This window comes from Condylura cristata, unplaced genomic scaffold (genome assembly GCF_000260355.1).
Source record: "Condylura cristata isolate star-nosed mole 26May11 unplaced genomic scaffold, ConCri1.0 scaffold00002, whole genome shotgun sequence".
NCBI lineage: Eukaryota > Metazoa > Chordata > Mammalia > Eulipotyphla > Talpidae > Condylura > Condylura cristata.
Window position 1 is genome coordinate 74,264,169 of NW_004567103.1, and position 22,567 is coordinate 74,286,735.

A 22,567-nucleotide genomic window follows, 5' to 3' on the forward strand; every position below is an offset into this window, starting at 1 on the left:
TGGAGCTGGAAAAGATCATGCTTAGTGAGATAAGCCAGAAAGAGAAAAAAATACCGGATGGTTTCACTCATAGCAGGAGTATAATGGACCAGGCGAGAAAATAACAAGAATAACAAACAGCCATATACCAGAGACATTTTGTAGGGGTGGAGTGGCGAATGGGATCAAAAACGGGGCGGGTGGCGAATGGGATCAAAAACGGGGCGGGTGCGTAGGGAAGTGGATGGGATTATGGTGATGGCACATGGGTAACTTGGTGATGGGAAACACGTGGGGATTACAATTGAGATGGGGGGGGAATGTACAAAATGATATAAAAATAAACTGTCATAAAAAAAAAATTGAGGGTGACTTTTTGTTTTAACTACCTAAGAAGTTACCTGGGCCTCTGCTTTTTTTTTGGTTTCCCCTTTATCATTATTATTATTTATTTTATATGTTTTTTACACCATTCTTCATTTTCATACAATATATGCTTTATCATCTTGGGTGCAGACCCCAAGGACTGCCCACTACCACTCTCCCCACGAGCTATCCCCATAGTCCCGAGCACTCTTCCCACCCTATTTTGTTCCTACTTCCCTCTCCTCCCTGCAGCATGTCTCTGGTTTATAGCAGCCTATTGATCTTGATTGTATTATAATTATTTTTTTCCCCAATCCTATAAGTGAAACTATTTGGTATTTTTCTTTTCCTTCTGCTTTGAAGAATAAATAATGAAAGAAATTAATAAAACAGTAATGGATTTCACTAAAAAAAATATCCTGACAAATTGGACTACCTGAGGAGGGCATCCAGAGGAGTAAAGAATGAAGACCCTAACATCAGGAGTGACCTAATGACAGGCTTGAGGATGTCAAGGTTATGCTGTCTGAAAAAGGAATTCTCTGTAGATAGTGACCCACATCACCCAAGATTAAGAATTGTTCTTCAAAGGTGAAGCCAAGGTCAGCAAACAAAAATACCAAATTAAAACTGCTTCAAGTTCAGGTGTTTTTTCCAGTGGTTGAGCCCTTGCAGGTCCCCAGCACCTGGGGTCCCAGGTTGTGCACTGTGCCTCAAGGAGCATCTGCATTTAGATCAAGGGTTGGCAAATTTTTCTGTAAAGAGCCAAGAGTAACTAATTTCAGCTTTGTGGGCTGAATGGTTTCTGCCGCAACTTCTCAATTCTGCAATTTGGTGAGGAAAGCCCTGGTAGAAAAGAAGGAAATTAATGGGCAAGACTGTGCTCTAAAAAATTATTTATAAAAACAGATGGTGGGTCAGATGTGGCCTGTAGGCCATAGTTTGTGAACCCAATACAGACTATGATGTGAATGTGACCCGATGCAGTGATGTACTATCTAAAATGTTCCAATAAGGCTGGCCGGGCACCCACCACAGATGACTTGGAAAGGCTACAGTCCCTGAATTGGGGAGAAAAGTTAGACCTTCCAAACTCTTTCACTTGGAAAAGTCCATTAAAATCTGGTTATGGGCCCTCCCTGGTGGTGCAGCGGGTTAAAGCGCAGCACTAGGAATTGAAAGCCACATCCACATGAGTTCCATCCCTGCCTGCCCCAGAGATGACCCACAAGGTACGGCAGACCTCTCCTGACCCGCCTGCTGCTCCCCTCAGCAGTGTACATCGTTGATCTGCCTGTTCTGCTCCCCATTCTGTCTCTGGTGAATCCTCTCACTGCCCCTCCAACTCTGACCTGTACCCCAGTTCTGTATGAATAAATAAATCTAAAAAAAAAAAAAATCTGGTTATAAAAGATAAAACAGAAAAAATGGTTGATTTGCCAAAAATGTCAGTGAATTCTAACAGCAACAGATCTAGAACCCAGATTTTCAAGTTCTGGTCTTATACTATTTCAGTGCATAAATAAAGCCCATACCTTTCAACTGTGCCAGCCAGTCAACCACCAGCCAGTTGCATAGTTCTGAGAAACTTTCCTACATAAATGTCTACATCTTTGCATCCCTGATATCGCACAGAGAAAACTCAGCCTCCAGGGAAAGTGTGCAATTTTGTCCTTTGGAGACCAAAAACAGATAAGGCAGAGACTAAGGGTCAGCTATAGAAGGGATACTTGCAGAGTCTGGGAGGTGAAGCCAGACCTTCACCGCTCCTGAGTTAGGGGAGCAGCGGACAGGATTGCAATTATATAAGAAATCTATTTATAGATAGATAGATATAGATATAGATATAGATGTATCTATATAGCTATATGGTTAGCTAGCCAAGTATCAGCTTTCAGGAATCATTAAACAAAAAGCAAGAATACAGTCTAGGTCAAGTCTCACAAATACTGGGTAGGTACCAATGTCAACTTTACTACAGCCTCTCTAAGAAGCAAGGTTACATAGCAACATCCCCAGATCTGAGAATGGTTTCTGTAAAAACAACACTCCATCTCTTTTATAAACATTTATAATAATGTTTATAAATTTTAGTGGAGACAAATAACATTGGAGCCCCAGGATACAACCCCCTGCAGCCTGACTACTGAACTTATATTCTTGGCTGCTTCCCTGAGGCATCATCACAGAGCTCACCACACTAGAGCATCAGCATGCAACTGTGTGTCCAATACTATGCTCTCCATGTACAGCCTGAGCTGAGCAGAAGCATCAATCATAAATGATACCGCCCAGTAGTGAATGTTTGAACACATCCAGGAAGAACATGCCTGTGGTTTGTCTGCACAAGAGCCCTGGCTCCTCCTTCATGCTCAGCATCTCTTCTTAAAGTGATGCTTTTCCAGGCCCTCCCTGGTGGTGCAGCAGGTTAAAGCACAGCAATAAGAAGCTAAACCCACTTCAGCCCCAGAGGTGACCCACATGGCGCAGCAGACCTCTCCTGACCTGCCCACTGTTCCCCTCAGCAGTGTGTTTCATTGATCTGCCTGTTCTGCTCCCCACTCTGTCTCTGGTGAAACCTCTCTACACCCCTGCAACTCTGGCCTGTACCCCAGTTCTGTATGCATAAATAAATCTTCAAAACAAAAAAAAAGTGATGCTTTTCCTTGACCACCTGACTGATGTGAAACAGTACCTCCTTTCCTGCTATTCTCTTACTCTGTTTTATGATTCTCCACAGCCTTTATCACCACCGGGCTGAGTACTTATTCGTGTACTTGCCGATTACCTGCCTTCACGGCATTAATGGAATTTTGTGAAAGAGACTTGGTTTTGCTCATCCTTCCATCTCTAGAGCCTACAAAGTTATCTGGTACAGAACAGACATGTGCAGTCTCTGCTGGGAACAAACCAAGGCAATCACTGGGCAGCAGAACAACAGCTGCTTTATATTTTCATCTTTTTTTGCTTAGATGCAATTTCCACATTTTGGCAGTAAAATTTTATCTTTTTATAATACAGAAGAAATGTTCTGTTTATAAAGTCTGCCCTTTTGAAAATATTACCCTATTATAACAAACTCAAAGACAGAGATTATGGCTATTTTTGGTCACTGGTAGCCTGGAAGTATGAAACCTCAGTTACATGACTCTCCCGGCTCCCTCAGATGACAAGTCAGTCTACCCGGACACAGGCAGGTACTCGTTTACATCTTTCCTGGCCAACTCAGCTGCTACTCATGACCCTCTCAATTCATGGAACAATGGCCCTTCCCATGTGGCAGAGCCAGGGCCCAAGAACTACCTTCTTAATCCTTACACCCAGTCATTTCTCTTTACCACTTTATTCTGTGTGTGAGAGGTCCAGAATGCAAGGAGAGAACAGAACCTCCCAGAATTAGGAGCAAGAGAATCATTGAAGAGCTACCACTGAAGATTCAGCCACTGAATCATTGCACTGTATTGCAATGTCAGGCACTGCCACATGCAACTTTTAATCATCTATTTACCCTAACCTGACTGTATCCTGAAATAAAATCTTAAATATTTACCTTGTTCCTCTACTAATCTTGCTTTAACTTGAACAGCTCATATTAACCACACAGCAATTATTGAGAAAACTCTATTAGCATAAAGTTTAGACAGGATAATGACTGTCTTCCCTTGAGAGTTGAGTTCTATAGCACAGAAATCCCCTCCCTACCTGGGAATGAGATGGTAGTCAGGGGTTAGGCTCAGTTTCCAGACTGAGTTTGCTGTAACCGGGCTGTACACCTGTACTGAATGACATGGGAAACAACTTATGTACCAATCCCCGTAGACCATTCCTATTTCTATCCCCAGATGTCTAAAGAGTTTGAGGATTACCTCCAAGGTTAAAAGGTCAGGCAAGATCAGCAGGTCCTCTTGGACTTGGGTTAAAGCATTTCTAAACTGAAGATCAAGAAAGAGGTGGTGAGAATAGCCCACATTTCTTTCTCCTCCAGGACTCATTGCGCTCCACACTCCTAAGAGGAGTCCTTGCTGCATTTTCATTGCCTGACCCACAGCCTGACACCACCCAGCCAGTGTGGCATGCATAAAAGATTCATTAGTTTGGTTATATTTGTGACCTCTCCCTTTTGACATAGGGTCAATCCTAGAATATCGAGTCCATGGTAAGGGGGAAAAGATGCTGTGCCAGGCTCTCTGTTACATTATATCACCACATCTTTCTGGGCACAATGTTGGCACCACCATTCTGCAGTACAGAGAATGATGCTAACTCAGGTAAAGGTCAGTAAAATGTCAACAATGAGTAGATAAGGGGGTCATGAGTTCTGCTCAAGATTGTCTGATGCCAAAGATCAGGTCTAGCCTGTGAGTGCTAAGTAGCTTCCAGAAGTGCCTTTTCCTGGGTCCAATTCCCTCTATAAAATATACCATTAGGACTGGGTGACCACCTGCAAGAGGCCTGGCCCTTAAGTACAATCCTTTAATTTCTTATCACCATCGTAAAAACTCACCAAGCTGTTACTCTGTGCCTGGTTTTGAGTGTTTTTTATATATTAAATCTTAGTTATTGCATTATCTTGGCACAGGTATTTACCCCTAGTTTATAGATGGGGAAACTGACTGGGTTTATCCTAGACTACACGGCTAAGAGGTAGCAGAGCTGGGACTTGAACCCAGGTGGTCGGGCTCCAGAAACTAAATCACAATCCTATGGCTGCTGTTTAATCACTGCCCCCTCTTTCCTCCAGGAAGGAAGTATCAACACAAGCCCTTCAAGTATTTATTGTGGTTCTTCTGTAATGACTGCTTCAAGAGCTCATCTCCAGCTATACAAAGGGAGAGAGAAAGTTTTGTTGACCCAAAAATTCACTAGTACAAAACTTCAAGGCAGCTTAAACCAATCAAAAGCGAGGCTGGGAAAATACGATAAAATGCAGTTTAAAGCCTGTCAAACCCAGATGTGAGGTCCTTCTGCTGGCTCTGCATGAACTACAGACCCTTAGTTTTTGACATAAACAGACCTGGAGGCTATAATCATGCCGGCAGACTTATGGCCCAAGGGAAAGGGAGGAATGGAGCTGCAGGTGTGGGGAAGCTGTTGTTCAGAAGTGAAGGGCGGTTCAGTCTCTCTCACCCTTCTAATTGACTACCTCTTTTACTCATTCTTAGACTCAGCAAAGAATTTCAGATGACCTCCACTACATATGCTTTAGGTCTTCTTTTTCTGAGATACTGTGAGAAGGAAAACACACACACACACACACACACACACACACACACACACACACACACACACGCAGCTGATTTTCATTTAGGCCGCCTAAATTTAGAAGCTGTGGAAATGCAGAGCCAAAAGCATAGCTTGAAAGAGAGTCCCTCAAAACTCTAAATCTAAAAACCCTCTTCACAAGATGGAGACAGATACAATGCCTGCTTCCATCAAAAAGAATCCTAATTATAATTTTTTTACAAACATTTTCGTCTGAGCATTCAGAACGAGTCTATTGAATGTATGTCCATAAAAACAGGTAAAGGATGAAATAGCAAAAAAAAAAAAAAGGAGTATCTGGGAAAACATATGCTCCAACGCTGTAGCTGTGTAACGTCTATTGAATCAATACCATATGTAAGCTGATAGCACAACTGTATACACATACCTCATTAAGCCAAATTAGAGCAAGTGGGATCTGTCGCCTTCTGATTAAAACAAACAAGTCTAATTTCAGTATGTCCTGTCTGTGATACACAGAACAACCCTGCACAAAGGCACTTTTATAAACAACAGAAAAGCCTGTACAAGTTCCCAAAGCCAGTCCCACAGTGCACAATCCTCAGGCAGCTGTTCTTCCTGCTCTTCTCCCTCAAAAATTGGGGAAGAACAGCAGGTTCCACAGAACACATTCTCATTCTATCTCTCAAGTGCAAAAGGTATGTACTCTTTGAGGAGTCAGTAACGAATCCAATGAAAGATTGGTGGATTCTATCTCTTTTCGTCAAGAACTTTTTTTTTAAATCCTATTGATGTTTTTAATACCTGGCCACTAACAAACTACAAAGAGTACCTTATTATGGAATGGTAGTTTTTATAAAGCAAAAAGCACTGTCTTTTTGATCAATACAGTGGTCAACTTTTCAGGTACTGCCACGTATTTCAGAAGTATTCATAAAACTGCCAAAGCAGGTAACCCTGCTTTTTATTCATTTCATAGAAATGAAAGTGTGGCCATTACACCACCACGATGTGGACAGTGGTTGATCTGGTCTGTTTTTAGGAGAGCAAAGAGTGCTTTCTTTTGGGTGGACAAAGTTTCTGAAAATCTGCTATCTGCCAGCCTTCTAGCTGGGAACTGGGTCTTTTGTTGTTTGTTTAAGTTCCAATGTAGGCTATTTTGCTCATACTTGAAGAGTTTAGAGCCTGGTTGAAGAAACAAAGCATGGAAAGTCCCAAGGATACACACAACAGTTTCAGGGACATAGAGCAAGGGTACCAAAGGCCTTAGAAATGGGGTAGGGCTCCAGAAAGTCTTATTAAGGGCAACAGTACCTCAAGGGAAATCTTGACAAGGATGGGTTAAATCAGAAAAATGAAAGGGCTTTCCAGGGTAATGACAAAAACATGCGAATAAAGTAAGGCATAAACATATACCACAATTGGGGCTAGGTTGGTGCCTGGCAGGGCTGTGGTGCACAGCAGCACGTAAAACGGGCAGAAAGGAGGTTAGCATTCTAGAAGTTTTGTCATCTGAACTGAGAAAAAAGCTTGTGAAAGATCTGAGTCGGGCTTAGGTTGACTGGAAATCCAAACCATACTGTGACAAGGTTCTTTGGCAGTAATACCTATCTTGCTGCTTGCTAAAATCTCCTCCTACCCCATCCTCCATGCAATCTCTAGCCAGGATGCCCCTGAGCATTGTGGCTAGATCATGGACAGGCACACACTGAGAGCCAGGTCCATCAGCTTCTTCCCCTGGAGAGCTGCCAGAAACCTTGTGCCTCCTGGGACGATTTCTGCCACCACCATGTGCAGATGGCCTAAGAAGGAAGCCAGCACAGCTGTGTTTCGTGAAGATGGTTCCCAGGTCTGAATTTAATGGGCTGAGCTCAGCAACATCTTTGGAACTTTCCAATTCCATGGGTCCCAAATTCGCTTTCAGTTTTAGGTCTTTTGCCTCCAGCAACCAAAAACATTCCTAATAAATAGGTGGATTTCCTGCTCTACCTCTAAATTAAGTATTGACAATAAAGTTCTCTCAGTATTGACAAAAAGGTCAACGTGGGAACAACTTCAAATTTATTGTGTTCAAAAATACATAAAAAAAACTTTCTAATCTATAAAGCACTATACAAATATTTGTCATTAATCCCACTATTGGTGATCATCAGTAACTAGTCAAAGCAATTTCCATTCTTCTATAACAAACCATAGTTAACAAAAATGTTCACACAGTGCTCTGTGTGCCAGACATGCTTCTGAAAACCTATCTCACTTAAGTCCTCACTTAAAAGTCACTATTCCGTAAAAGTCACTATTGTTATTTCCCCCATTTTACAGGAAATGAGCCTGAGAGAGGCTAAGAAACGTGGCCAATTCCCCCATGTTTACTGCTGCTTTATTTGCAATAGGAAAGACATGAAATCAACCCAAATGCGCAAAAATAGATGACTGGATAAAAAAAAAAAAAAAAGATGTGGTACATATTCACAATGGAATATTACTCAGCAACCATAAAAGATAAACACATGCCTTTTTGCAATAACATGGATGGAGCTGCAAGGGATCATACTTAGTGAAATAAGCCAGAAAGAAAAGAGAAAATACCGGACGATTTCACTCATAGCAAGAGTAAAAAGGACCTGGGGAGAAAATAATAATAATAATGAACAACTATATACCAGAGACATTTTACAGGGGTGGAGTGGGATCAAAAATGGGGGGGGGTGTGAGTACACTGGACTATGGTGATGGCACACGGGTGATTTGATGATGGGAAGCCCACAAGGATTACAACTGAGATGGAAAAAGGCATAAAATGATGTAAAAATAAACTTACATTATTTAAAAAAAAAGAAAGAAAGAAACATGGCAAAGGTTGCACAGGTTGAAAGTGGAAATGCTGGGATTTTAGGCTGGGGCAATCTCCACAAACTAGGTCTTTCATTGCCCCATGTGTCCTGAGCATTAGAACAAATATTCCAACTGCCTTGAAACTGATATTCCTCAGCAAAGGCTCAGGGCCAAACAATTACACTCCCCAAACTCACATTTATACACAGCTACTGTCTCCTTGCAGGCTAGTTCTCTCAATGATACTTCCATCACCTAGATAGGCATACTTTAAGCTACATCTTTGCCAATGTTATGATGGCACCTTTCCCACTCTATCCCATGGTCCACCTGTCATGTCACCCTTCACCCTCACCTTGGTTTCGTTCTTGCCCTTCTCTTGGGCTTCATGCACAAACCGTTTCAGGCTTTCTCCCACCTGAGTCATCTGGCACATGGAATGACACCCTTCAAAAGCATCCTGCTTCCACAGAAACATTATTATTCTCTGAAAATAAAGATCTCATCTAACATCCTCTTGCTTTAAAATCTCAGCTCTCACTGCTCAGACTAAAAAGAAACTCCTTAGCTCTACAGTGAAAACTCTTCAGAAATCCCAACTACCTTTCCAATTTCACCCCCATTTGTACTTCTCCAAGCAAGCTGTGAAGAGTATTTTATGCTATAAAAAAGATCTTTGAGGACGTGTCTTGTTTACTTGGAGTTATTTTACTCACATCTTAAAATTATATATGCTGCTTAAAATTAATAAAATGGAATTTCTTCTAAAACAGACTTGTAATTTAAATCTACTACATTGCCATCATTATTCTGATTTGGTGGCTCTTTCATAAGAAGAAATAATTACCTTCTACTTAAGCAGTAATAAAATGCAGATTGCCAAAAATTACTGATTTGGGGCCAGGAAAAGAGTTTAAGGTCAGGATCTACCCCCCACACACACACACACAAAATTCTGGGCATTTATAAAATAACTGTCTTATAGGTTTCTAAAACCAGTTGCAAGATTAAGAATGGTGGTGGGGGAGGGGCTTGCAAGAAGTCTTGTTAGGAAGAGAGGAGACTTCTGGTCTTATGATCAACCAGGCAACTTCAAAGTCTCAGACCTCTTTCTGCATTGGTCATAAAGGGGAATTAACAGATTGAAAACACCTTGTATAACAGGGTTTTTGGATATCAGCAGATATTTGTGGTTAGTTCCTACTCTGATGGGGAGCCTGTCCTGTGCATTGCAGGATGTTCAGCATCATCCTGGCCTCTACCAGGATGTTTAGCAGCATCCTGGCCTCTACCAGGATGTTTAGCAGCATCCTGGCCTCTATATGTCAATAGCAGATAATTGTAAAAACCCAAGATAATCTCCAGATTGTTAGGTGGCTCCTGGGGGACAAAATTATCTATGGTTCATAATTAGTGCTATAAATACCTAGGCTTACAGGCCAGCATCATTTCTCTTGAACTATGCTTTTCTTTCCTTTCCTGTTGCATCCCTACTTTTTTCATGTGAAAAATCAAAATGCCCCTGGCCACACAGACAATGACATACATTTCTCTATAAAGATACTAAAAGAACTATTTTTTTGTTTGGGGTTCAAGTGCATTTTTGGGTTGAAGTAGGCAAATATTTATTGATGCTCATGCAGAGAATGCCAGTGGAAGCCACAGGTAAGCTGAAGGAACACATACTTCTTGCTGCAATTAATAAAACAGCACTCTGCAAGGGGTGGGGGAGGAAGTGAAAAGGATTATGGTGATGGCAAACAGGTGACTTGGTGATGGGAAACCTGCGGGGATTACAATTGAGATGGCAAAATAAATAAATAAATAAATAAATAAAAATGTACAAAATGATGTAAAAATAAACTGTTATATATATATATATATATATAAAAAAACAGCACTCTGCATCTCATCTCTCTTCTGCTTCTCAGGGGCATCTGGAGTGCCAGTGACTGAGGTGCACTGACAGGTCAATGGCAGATCCTGAGAAAGCCACTTGCTGAGCTGCTGCTGGGGGAGGGGCTGGGACGCTTCAGGTGCTCCTCCAAAATAACTGCTAACGCAGGTACACAAACAAGGAAACAGCACAGGTGCAACTTCATTTCAAGGTACATTAGCAGCACAAAGGGGAGAAAATTACACTTCTAAACACAAACCCTGGAACTCAGCAGGGACATTTTTCCTTTTTCAATTTTCAAATGGTAAGAATAATAATTATGGTGCCTTTTATTAAAAACAGCCTCCCAGCCCCAAACACCAGAATATGTTGCCTGTGCAACTGAGGTTAGGGAAATGTAGGGCTGCCAACTTTCAATTTGGACTAAGTATCAGACAACAGCCATTCAAGTTGTGCTTCAACTTCAATGTTGTGATTTTGTTTCCCAATTGCCCTTGAAATTGTAAGTGGTCATAACACAAGGGAGATGCTGTGATTACCTTATAGCTGTTAGCAAACCAGTGTTGCTGACCAGTTATTCAGCTGTGTTGAAAGGATAACTGGATCTTGAGAGCAAAAACAAGTGCATACACATCATCTCCCCCACCATCATAGAGAGCTGAACCACATCCCTCTCCTGTAAAATGGTACAGTCTTATAAAGAGCCATCCCATTCCATGAAGACCCCACAGCATAGAATCTGTGAGAAGCTTGCTCAGGACCAACAAAAACAGACTTATGGTTAGCTCTTACTACTGATGTTTGAGATACTAAGTCCCACTTCCAAGCAAATCTCTCATTAACAGAAATGAAGAGGAACTACAAGGAAAAACTCCTTTCGCAGTGAAAACAACTGCTGTTCCATCAGCATAATCCAATTCAGGTGAGCAAGATTTATGGCCTGAACAATAGGTAGGTTCTGCACAAGAAACCATAGGCAAAAAAGGACACTGGACAGCAAATCTTCTCATTATGCCTATCTAGACATCTTACCTTTTCCCCATGTTAGTACCTGGCAAAGACCTAGACATCCAATTCTCTTTGCTCTGCCTCATAACCTAACATCCAGCAGAGAAAAGCAGAATTGGCTTTTCCAAAAACTAAAGCATCATCTTGAATGATGATGAATGATGAATCTAATAGAATCTAGTAGAAAACAGAATCTAGTAAAACCTATTAGAAAGTAGAATCTAGTGGTGCATGGATTTTTAAAAATCCAGTGTTTCACTTCTTAGGTTCATTTTCCTCTTCAAAAAGATACAGAGTTCAAAAATGCAGGCCAACCTCACATTTGATTTTATTAAAATTCATTTCCAGGTAAAGTTCTCTAGAGAAACATTTACTTTCACATAATGAAGTGCCCAATGAAAAATTTGGGGAGAAATGTTATCATAGATTAAAAATTACATAGAATATGGCTAAGAGAAAAAAGGGGATGGATGTACATGTACACACACACAGATGCACACACACAAAATTGACCCTACGAAGAAAATAAACTTAGGGAACACTTCTTCAACTGCTTTTGTATCCAATTTAGAGGCAGTTTACAGCCAACCAGTAGATATATCAGCAAGCAATAAGACACAACAGTAAGCAATCAGAAACATCAGTGAGCAATAAGACACCAGAGTAAGCAGTAAAGACACACCAGGGAGAACATTTCTGAGCAATTACCACATGTCTTAATGGAGAAAAGAAAACTTCATTCAAGACAGACTGGAATCTTGTAACAGCAAACTCTCTCACAGCTCAAGAGTCTTTTCTGTTAGGACCCAAGGGTGTGAGGACTGCCAACAAGGCCATCGCTTGGAGAGAGGACAAGAAAGCAATGGGAGGCTGCTGATGGACAGGGGCTGTGAACTGACATTCTCATTATTCTTGAGGACAAGACCTTCTTTAGGACTCTAATTTTCACATGGCTAATAGCTCAAATACATGCACTGGTTAATTGATGGGCTCTGTTTCCCATTTTTATCAATGGTGGCCAATACAATGTCTAAGGAAGTAATGCACATTCACTCACAGATACGGGGAGATGTGTATGCTTTTTATATAGCTCAGTGAAAAGAACACCCCCTTAGAGAACTTTCTTAATAGACAGATTATTAAACAGCAGCCAGGAAACCATCAGTTCTCTAGGAACCTCTACAAAAACAGTCACACATTTTCCCAGATTCATCCACTTGCAATGATCTATAAATGGCAGCAAGAAAGACAGGACGGATTCTCACAGTCTCTTCTTTACATGGTATCAGGAGAACTTAAACTGAGCTCAGGATTCTAGTAGTAAATACTACTCAAGCTCTGTAAAGCCCATGAAACTATTTACTTCTTATAGATGCTGAGAACATTAAATAAAACCATGTGCCCCTAAAGGTCAGGATAGTTACTAGATGCTAGTTTTCTCTCCTTTCCTTCCAAGTTTTTTCTGGGTCACAATCCATTTCTGTGCCCTCTTCCATGAGGTCCCTATGTCTCAATCCTTCAAATCCTTGAAAGTTTACCTTCTTGAAACAAGCTATCCACAAAACCCTTCCCTACAGCCCAGATGTGCTATTTTATGCATGTGTACTATTTTCCTAATTGGCCAATAAACATCCTGAAGCTAGAGATTGTGTCTCGCGCACACAAGATGCAAAGGAGTGAGAATGTAGCTAATTATATTAAAGGGATAACCAAATTCGCTCCCATTTCCAAAAAGAAAAAGAAACATAAAATATTTTGGGTCTTTAGATATCAAACAGCCAGTACCACTGGCACATCTAATGAAGCCCTGCTCATAGCCAGTGGCTTTGAGAATGTGCTCAACTGATACTGGTTAATTAGTAAACTACTGCAGTACATAGTAGGACGTCTGGGATCCAGTTTGAAAGAAGTAACCACCAACTTCCCCATAGAGGTGGACCCACAATTGTGTTGCCTGTGTGGGGAAAGCACACTGTGAGCCAGGCACACAAATAGAAATCCCCTTATCAGAGAAGGGAATGAGGGGGATCGCTGACATGGGCCTACAGAACGGAGGGAGTGGGACGCAGCAAAGTTGAAGGCTTAAGACCCCACCCCAACTCCAGAACTGTGATAATGCAGAACTGCCATGAAATCAGATAGGACATTTCCTACTGGGGATGGGGGTGGAGGAGTGGAGACTGGAGAGGCATGAGTTCCATTTATTAAAAAGCAGCTCAACACAGTGGGAGGTTTTCTTGTCTAATTACAGAAGCTGTTGGAAACTGCAGGGAAGACAGGATTTATGGCCCAGATGACACTGCCTCTGTGTTGTAATTAAAAGTTATTTTAATACCTTTGTTTGGCTGGATACTTTGAATTATTAGAAATATATTTTGCAGTTTAAAACTTGCTAAAGGGCAAAGAACATAAGGTAATAGAGGAGCTTGCATAATAGGAAACAATTAAATGTTTTGACACTGGAAGGTAGGAAAGGAAAAGAATCTCTCCCACTGAAGTCAATGAATCTTTATAATCAAAGAGAGAAAGAAGGCAAAAAGTGTACTCAACTAAATTTTTATCAGCTCAAAAGTAAGCCAGTCACTGATTTATCCATTAACGGTTTGGATACCAGCCACAGGTGTGGAGACAGTTTCATTCAGAACTATTCATCCAAAAAAATTCTACTCCTAATCTTCCAGCTCTTCCCTTTGGGATGCTAAGAAGTGACAGTGGTCACCTTAACAAGAGGAAGCCCTGGCTCTTCTACAAAGCCCTAGCCTCTTTTACCCAGAGGCCAGGCTGAGGGCACTTCATCATCATATCCAAAGGTGAGTTGTGAAAAATACATGTTGTGTATGATTTGGGTTTGGTTTTTTTATCTATTTATATTCTCTTATTCAAGATTCCAGATTTAAGAAGCGGCCAGACAAAATGTATCCCAGTGGGAACACCATGGTGGGTCCATAAGTGACTACAGGATCAGGTCAAGGTCAGGCTGGAGCCATTTATTTTATATGTGTCCAGAATTTTTATTTCTCCAGAGACTCACAGAAGGCATTTTCTACAATGAGAGTTCTTCTTCAACAAAAGGAGAAAATCAACCATATGTAACAGACTTTTGAAACTAAGCAATGAAAATGGGAATAACCTCTGTATTTCACTCGATCATGCTATGAATCTTCTCATTAACAGAAATTCCAGAAACTTGTTATGTGAAATACATCACAGTAACCACATCATGTTGAGAGGCTGCAACAGCGTTTTAACATCTGTTCTTCAAAAAGAAATTTAAACTTAGCTTTACCAAGGCAATACAAGCTTGTGGGATTTATGTTAGACCAGTAAGAAGCACTGTGCTTCTTTATTAATTTCCTAGTTGAAATCAGTTGGACTCCATGTCAGAACAGAGACTTGCCATTCTTACCTGCCACATTAATTTTCTCAAGTGCTACCAAGCTGGGGACAGCCGTGGTGGAGTTGGTTGAGTTTGTTCCTGTGCCATTGATTACGAGATTGTCCACTTTCGATTCTAACTTGCCAATGCGCTGCAAAATATTATCCAACAACACAGCAAGAGTTTTCTTCAGATCTGTTAAAAAAAAAAAGTGTCTTTTATACAAATACTTTAGGCCCTACATATTTGTCCTGTTCATCCACCTTCCCCTCCCACCAAGAGACAAAAATGCCAAAAAAAAATAGTACTCGATGACCTGTCCTAACAAATCACATCTTAAATATGAGCATCTTCAAATGGCCCAGAGAGTACAATCTCTTCTGCAAGTTTTTCAATAACTGGTATAAAATTATTGCCAGCTACTAGGTTGATAGTGAAAAATTCCTGTTACTTTGCATTCTGCCAAACCATTCTAATAAATCCCTCCTCCTTAAAAACATAATGGCTACTGATGCATAGAATGACAATCCAAAGTGCAGGCAAGGTCCTGAAGTAGCTTCTGGATCAAGTTCATCATTGTTTTTGGTGCTGTGTACTTTAACATGTACCAATTTTCTGTTGTCTTTGTTTCCGCTGGTTATAGATGGTAATAACAAAAGCTACAGTTCCTGATTTCCAGGCATGCTAGATAACCCATAGTTAACTACCACCAGAAAGAGAAGAATACTTAAAGAACAGACTCATTTTTTCAAGAAATGTTTTACAATACTATGTGCCAGATATATTCTGCTGGGGGATATTTCTCTCGTGACACTTTCATTTAAGAGAATTTTCTTTCTCATATATCTCATGCTTTTGGACTAAAAAATGTACTTTCTCTGCATAAATCACAGACACATTCTCCTTATGCATACATAAGTATTTACTATGTTTGTATACGAGGTATTCTGTATACATAAAATAAATGAAGTTAGCCCCTCCTGAAATTTTACAAAGAAAGATGTCCTACTGAAGTGTATATGTGACAAGGATAACCATTCCCATGATTAGAATCCAGACTTACTTTTGAACTGGGTCTGGGAGAAGTGCACAGTGTGTGTAGAAAGAAATAAGTTCGGAAGGGAGACAAATGGAAGCTCCCACCTTCCATTCTGCCAGAGCAGAACTTGCTCTGAGCAAGTACTCTAACCTGGCCAGGAAGGAAAAGCCTGATGAGCTCATTTACCCTAAAGCACAACCAACCTCAATCAAGAGGCACTTGGCTTGGGCAGCCCTATTTTGCCAGGTTGAGAACCTTATCAGAACAAGTGTGGAATTAACATGGAAATTTGTGTAATTAGTGGTTTACAGACAGCACTGGTAGGTCTCACTAAAAACAACAAACAGAAGCAAAACCCACATCTTTATCCTGAAAATATGGTTCCATGTAACCAGCATAACATAATAGCATCCTCCTCAATACCAAACATCAGGCTTCTTCACAATGTGAAGGTAGCAAGACAAACTGGGCAGAGCATTAGAGTACCAGGGATAAAACATGATTATAAAAAGAAGTCAGAGGAATCTAATGTTTCCTGAATCCCTTCTCTATGCTACATACACAATAAGAAAACCCATTCTATCTTAACATTTTTATTAGGTAGGTATGATTTCATTATATAAATGAGGACACTGAGGCTCAGAGACAAGAAATAAGGTACAGAGATAACAAATCAGAATAGAGACTTGACTTAAGTCTGCCTAATTCCATATTATCTGTGACCAGCCAGAAATCAAGAGCCAAGACTAAACAAAGAACCCAAGTGGCTGAAAAGTAGCCAATGATCCAGATGTTGGAGTCAAACTTCTTAGGTTTCCTGCTCTATACTGAAATGAAGAATAAACCTACTTCTTTGGGTTGAGGATCTGATGCGTTAATATTTATAAAATCTTTCAAACACTACCTGGCACATAACAAGTGAAACAGTGCTTTAGAGGTGTTCAGCAGAGTCATCTGAGTTTTCACCTATACACAACTGCAAGACCACTCAGCTCAGAGAACAATGGGTTTTAACAACAGGGGAAATAAGGAATTTTCAAGGTCACAAGTGACCAGCTGTCTCACTCACAGAGTGTCTACAGTGTCCCAAAAAAAGTCCTAAACAAAAGGATGCTCACCCAAGATGGCGCCCTCCCACCCCCTAGCAGCCTGGAGCTCAAAGCAGACACAAGCAGCACTTTGGGACCCCACTCACCAAAGCTGAAGACACTCACAGATGGAGCAGCTGAGACCATGCTGTAGCAGCTCCAGCCACTGTTTGAGGTTGGGACAGACAGCCCTAGATGCTGGACCACACCAACAGAGCTAGCAGTACCACGAGGTGGTACTGGATAATTTCCAGCTCTCAGAGGTGACCGGGACACAGGGTCACCCGGTCACTAGCATTACAACTCTGTGAGTTGTTGGCCCACACCACCAACAAACAGCTTTCTGAGACACCAGGCCCAGGGCCTTTTTTGGGCTGTTCAGGCAATGTTAGAGGCAGGCCACAGGCAGGGGCAACCGGCCCAACCTCTATGAAACTCTGGCTTCTCTGCAAAGCTTTCGGCTTTTCTTCCTTCAGAGGTTAGCTGCTGGGTGCTTCTTTTTTCTCCTTTGGCTGTCAAGAACCAAGTCAGTAAAAGAGTCAGTCAGTCCAAGCATCTCCCTTCTGAGGCCGGGAACCAAGAAGCACAGTGCACGTCTCAGAGAGTGTAGGAAGCCCAAGCTGGTGCCTGCCCTGCCTCATATTGTCTTTCAGGGTCCCCACCTCCAAGTCTGATTGGACCAGTTTTAATCCTATAGATGATTGGACCTTTGCCAATCAGCTCATAGCTTGCACCTGATCAGTCCCTTCTACTATTCAGGCACCAAATCCACAGGCCTCTCTACCACTTGAAGCTGGTAACAGTCACAACAGCTGAAGTTGCCCCCGTGCTTCACCCTACCTCTTCATCCTCCACCCCATGCTCCTCTTTGCAGCCCTAAGTCAGGGGCTGCATACCCTGGGGTGGCATGGTAGGGGAATCACAGTCACCTGCCATCACCACTCACTTCTGCCTACAGGCTGAACCCCACTGGGGCCACTGGTAGCTGGCAGTAAAATATCCCATCACTTGCTTCTGCACAAGCAGTGCTCTGGGGCCAAATGCCAGAGCCCTGAGTGTGGGGCTCCATTTTTTTAAGTGCTGTACAACTGTATTAAAAATGTAAGTGAAACAAAGTCTTCCTCTGGAAAATGTTTTCACCTTCCTAAAGAACACTCTCCCATGGTGATGCATGCTTAAGCCCCATATCCAAAGGGTCACAAGCTCACCTTCCACCAGGGGCCACAGCCCCATGGCCGGCAAGACTCCTTCTGTCCTTGCACATCATCAGCTGGCACACATGGCGGGAGCTGTCACCGGCTTTGCCCTTACACTTAATCTGAAGTGTCACCTGGTTCTCCACAGTTCTGAAGACTGCCAGAGGCCGCCTCACACTGGGGGCAACAGCACGGCTGAGAGGCAGCTGAGTGTTCAGTATAAAGAAACCACTCCTGGCCCTCCCTGGTGGCGCAGCGGGTTAAAGCACAGCACTAAGAAGCTTAAGCCACTTCCGCATGAGTTCGATCCCCGCCTGCCCCGGAGGAGATCCACATGGCGTGGCAGACCTCTCCTGACCCACCCGCTGCTCCCCTCAGCAGTGTACTTCGTCGATCTGCCTGTTCTGCTCCCCACTCTGTTCCTGGTGAATCCTCTCACCTTCTGCATCTCTAGCCTGTACCCCAGTTCTGTATGACTAAATAAATAAATCTTAAAAAAAAAAAAAAAGATACCACTCCTCAGAGAAGAGATATCTATCTCCCCCATCTAAAGCATCTTTTCCTGAAGCCTATACTGCTAGCAAGGAGTCCATTTGTAAAGAAATGATATTAATAATACCAGCAACTTCAGTTAGCCAGACAGATAAACCATGTTCCTCTAATTTGGGTTAAGTCAGTTCTCAACTTCAACACCATAAATACTTTGGACCCGATAAATCTTTGTTTTGGGGGGCTGCTCTGTGCACTGTAGGTCTCTAGACACTTAATGACAGTAGCAATATCCCCACTGTGACAACCAAAAAGGCCTTCAGACATCACTAATATGTCCCTTGAAGGGCAAAGTTACACCATTAGAGCACTTAATTGGGCACATTTGTCCCAACCCTGGCCTTGCCTTCCCTCTCCCCTCCACTGTCTTTGAGTATAGATATTGACAGAGAACTGTGATATAGGGGTTATGGGCAGGGCATAGCAGTGTGAGAGCAATTCACTTGAATTTGCATCATGTGTGACTTCCATTCATAGAGGCACTGGAGACACAGCCACATACATGATGAGAGAATGAGGGAGATCAACCTTCCTATGGAAGTAGATAGAAGGGAGCCCATGCTGATGACCCCTGCAGGGCTGGTTACCTGTAATGATATTAAAAGGCAACAGAGTCCCTGACACAGCTGTTGGGAACAATCACTAGAGGAACAAAACCTAGGCAGGACTTGCAGTTGTCAGCAGCATTAAGATTCTTTCTCAATTCTTAAAATACTGTCCATGAATAATATGATCTACTACCTCTTACTGATTCTACCTGCCAGAGGCTGGTCTTTTGCAACTCTGTGACAGGGTACAAATATGGGAAATCATTATGTTGAGAGGATAGTGATGTTCACCATGACAACTGTTGCCCCAATATTGCTAGTGAGGCTACTATTCTACCATCACCACCACCATTTACTTAGCTACTTCTGCCTGCCAGCTATTGTCAGCACTCTACGTGGATTAATCCTACCAGGACAACATGAACATGAGCTGCTGGTCCCAGCAAGCATTTCACATATAAATAACTCAGAACAGAGATTAAGTAACTTGCTTCAGATGACTGAAGACCCAGGGTTCAAACCCAGGTCTAGTTCTAGAACCTACACCTGGTACCTACCATGAATACAATCTTCCTTGAACCACTAGGAACTTGCTGGCCAACAAGCATCTCTAACCTGCTGCTTCTGAGTACTCTTTTGAGGGATTAGCCTTGGGGCTTTGCCATGTGTTTTAGTTAAATCCTATCCCAACCACCTTCAAGACTCACTAATGCCAATGTTCTGTGAGTGACTGCAACAGTAAAAAAAAAAAAAAAAAAAAAGGATATGACTTTCTACACCATCTACTTTAAAATGAAAGTGGATTTGAAGACCATTAAAAAATTTGGGCTCCTCAGGTATTTTTACCTAGGTAATTGTGTTTTCTCTCCCATAATTAAAAAGGGGAAAAAGTCCATTTTCAACCCAAGTATACTTTGCAAATCAGTACCACATCAAATAAAAGACACTGTCAATAAAATACTAAGAATAAAGAATGCCAAGTCATCTTTGTATTCTTACCCACTAGCACAGGGTCTAGCATGATAGTGCTCAGTTAGCATGCGTTACATAAATGGAAAAAGTGAGTGAATAAAAATAACGAACCAATGAACAAGAAAAGTGAAAATAATGAAATTATACCTTTCAAAAATTATACTTTTCAAGGTGATAAAATTATTCCTTCCCTTTGTGTTTTGGGGGGAAAAAGTGTAAAATCTGTTAACAGCCTGACTGTAATTTTAAATACTAAATTTTAAATACTAGATTGTAAATTTAAATAATGTTTGTTTTTAGTCTTAATGATAACCCAATTATCCAAAGATTTGGTAACCAAGAATAATTTCTGGAGTTTAACAAATGAAGGTGAAAATATTCCTCCAAATTCTAGGATAATATTTTTATATTTATCATTGTTTTACAGTTTATTATAGCTGTAAAATGTATCTTCAGCAGGATTACTACTTTCAATTACTAACAGATTTTTAAAGTGTTATATGTGTTTCAAAGCTTTACCAAATAAAAATTTAATTCCAATGTTACTACCTTGACTTGCTCCATTCTAAAACTAACTGTACATGATAAAGGTGAGATCAAAATAGGTGAAAATATTTAGACTATACCAATGGGAAAAAGAGGGTTTGGTTTCTATCATGCCAGAACTCCTTTGATAAAGGGAGAGATGGACAAAAATCTTAGGAAGAGGTGATCTGACAACTTCTGTAAAATGTGCCCCTGAAGTCATGACATTGGGAGTAAGAAGGCTATTGGGAGATGCTGTCATATCTTGGGAGCAGAACAGTCAAAGACTTATCACAGCCAGCTACACTCTCCACGACAGCTGCCACTTAAGGAGATGAGATCTTAGCACAAAGGAGGATCATACCACTGGAATAAAAGTAAGTAAGCCTAGGAATTACCGTTTGTGAGACTGGGTGGTAAACTCTGATTGCCCAGATCATGAGGTCAATCAACATTTGAGGATTTATCAAGAAAAGCCGTGCTTAGAGTTCAGGTGGTCCCATCTTGTTGCCTGGGGACATACTTCCAGCTTGCTCACAAACAGGCTTACCTATATGCAGCCAGTTCCCATACCCCATCCTCAGAATTACAAATTCACATGTTAAGATTCTGGGTACAGCCAAAGTGGAGAACTATGTTTATGATGCAGCCACCACAATTTAGTGGCACAGAATAACTTCGCAATGAGCAACGACTTACAGCTGAACTGCCAAAATCAATTTACATCTGTGCTTTCTCCTAATGCAAATCCCTCTTCACCATGGCTGCCCACAGAGGCAGCGAGCCACAGAGCCTCTGCACTGTGCTAAGAAACCAACAAAGACAGGGTGTTAATGAAAAAGGAAGGTGCTAATAAAAAAAGAATTAACTCCAATCTCTCCTTCCCAATGACAGCCTGGACTGTCAAGTTTCATCAGCTCTATATTTTTAAATTATTTTTAAAGTGACCTTTCCACAGAAAGATTATACAGTTATCATGACCAAAATACAGTGCATTCATTATGCACAAGGACATTCAAAGCAATGTTAGTTATAAAAAAGAATAGTGTCATTTATTACAGGTAAGACCTAGATTCTCCCTGAAATACCCAATAAAAAGATTAAGTTATAGTACAACCATCCTTCATAAGGTGGAATAAATCTCTATATCAGAAACTCCAGAGATTCCAACTCCCTCCTGTCCTCGTTTCTCACCACTAGATATTATTACCAGGAACTGGTAAATATTTGTTGAATGGATGGCTGAAAATGAAAGAGAGTATGGCCATTAAAAATATCCAATGACATGGGAAAGTACAATAAAGGCCCAACTGGTTCAAGTGCAGCACTGCTAGCTGTAGCTGTCTTTGCAAGTTTGAGCCCCAGGCAGGGAGGTTACCTACAAGGCACAGCAGACCTCTCCAGTCTTCTGCTCCCCTCTGCCCTCTGGTCCCCTTAGCACTGTACTTAGTCAATTTGCCTGTTCTGCTCCCCACTCTGACTATGATGAATCCTCTCACTGCCCCTCTGGCCTGTACCCTAGTTTTGTATGCATAAATAAATAAATCTTTTTAAAAAAGTACAATAAAGATGAGTTTTAAAGGTTGTGGATAGAATAGTCCATTTTTCTGAAAACAATTACTCAAACACATATCCAATAAAAAAATCCTCTGAGTTTGAGGATTTTTTTTTCATTTATCTGAGTTTGAGGATTTTTTTTCATTCTTTATTTGTAAGGCTATAAAAGTGGGTATGTCATCATCTTTGTCTCTGTATTTTATTGACAATATATTTTGTACTGGACTACTTTTAAATAGTGGTTAAAATAGCTGCCTTGGAAATGTACTGACTTTTCTTTTATATTGGGAGAAAAAAATATGCCCAACCTAGGGAGGTTTGTCATGGTCTTACATTTCATATGTTCTCAATTTTATATCACTGTATTTTAAAATACATACAGTATAGTGACTTGAACCACCAGGATGAA

The 22,567-nt window shown here is 41.2% G+C and overlaps 1 protein-coding gene across 2 annotated transcripts in view; it reads right to left on the reverse strand.

Moving 5' to 3' along the window:
- The window catches only part of MGAT5 (mannosyl (alpha-1,6-)-glycoprotein beta-1,6-N-acetyl-glucosaminyltransferase), a 311,378-nt gene that overhangs the window by 160,648 nt on the left and 128,163 nt on the right, over positions 1 to 22,567 (reverse strand). For both annotated transcript variants that reach the window (XM_004674702.2, XM_012728964.1), the window contains exon 4: positions 14,715 to 14,879. In XM_004674702.2, the coding sequence (XP_004674759.1) occupies positions 14,715 to 14,879 (165 nt within the window). The remainder of the gene's footprint in view (positions 1 to 14,714; positions 14,880 to 22,567) is intronic.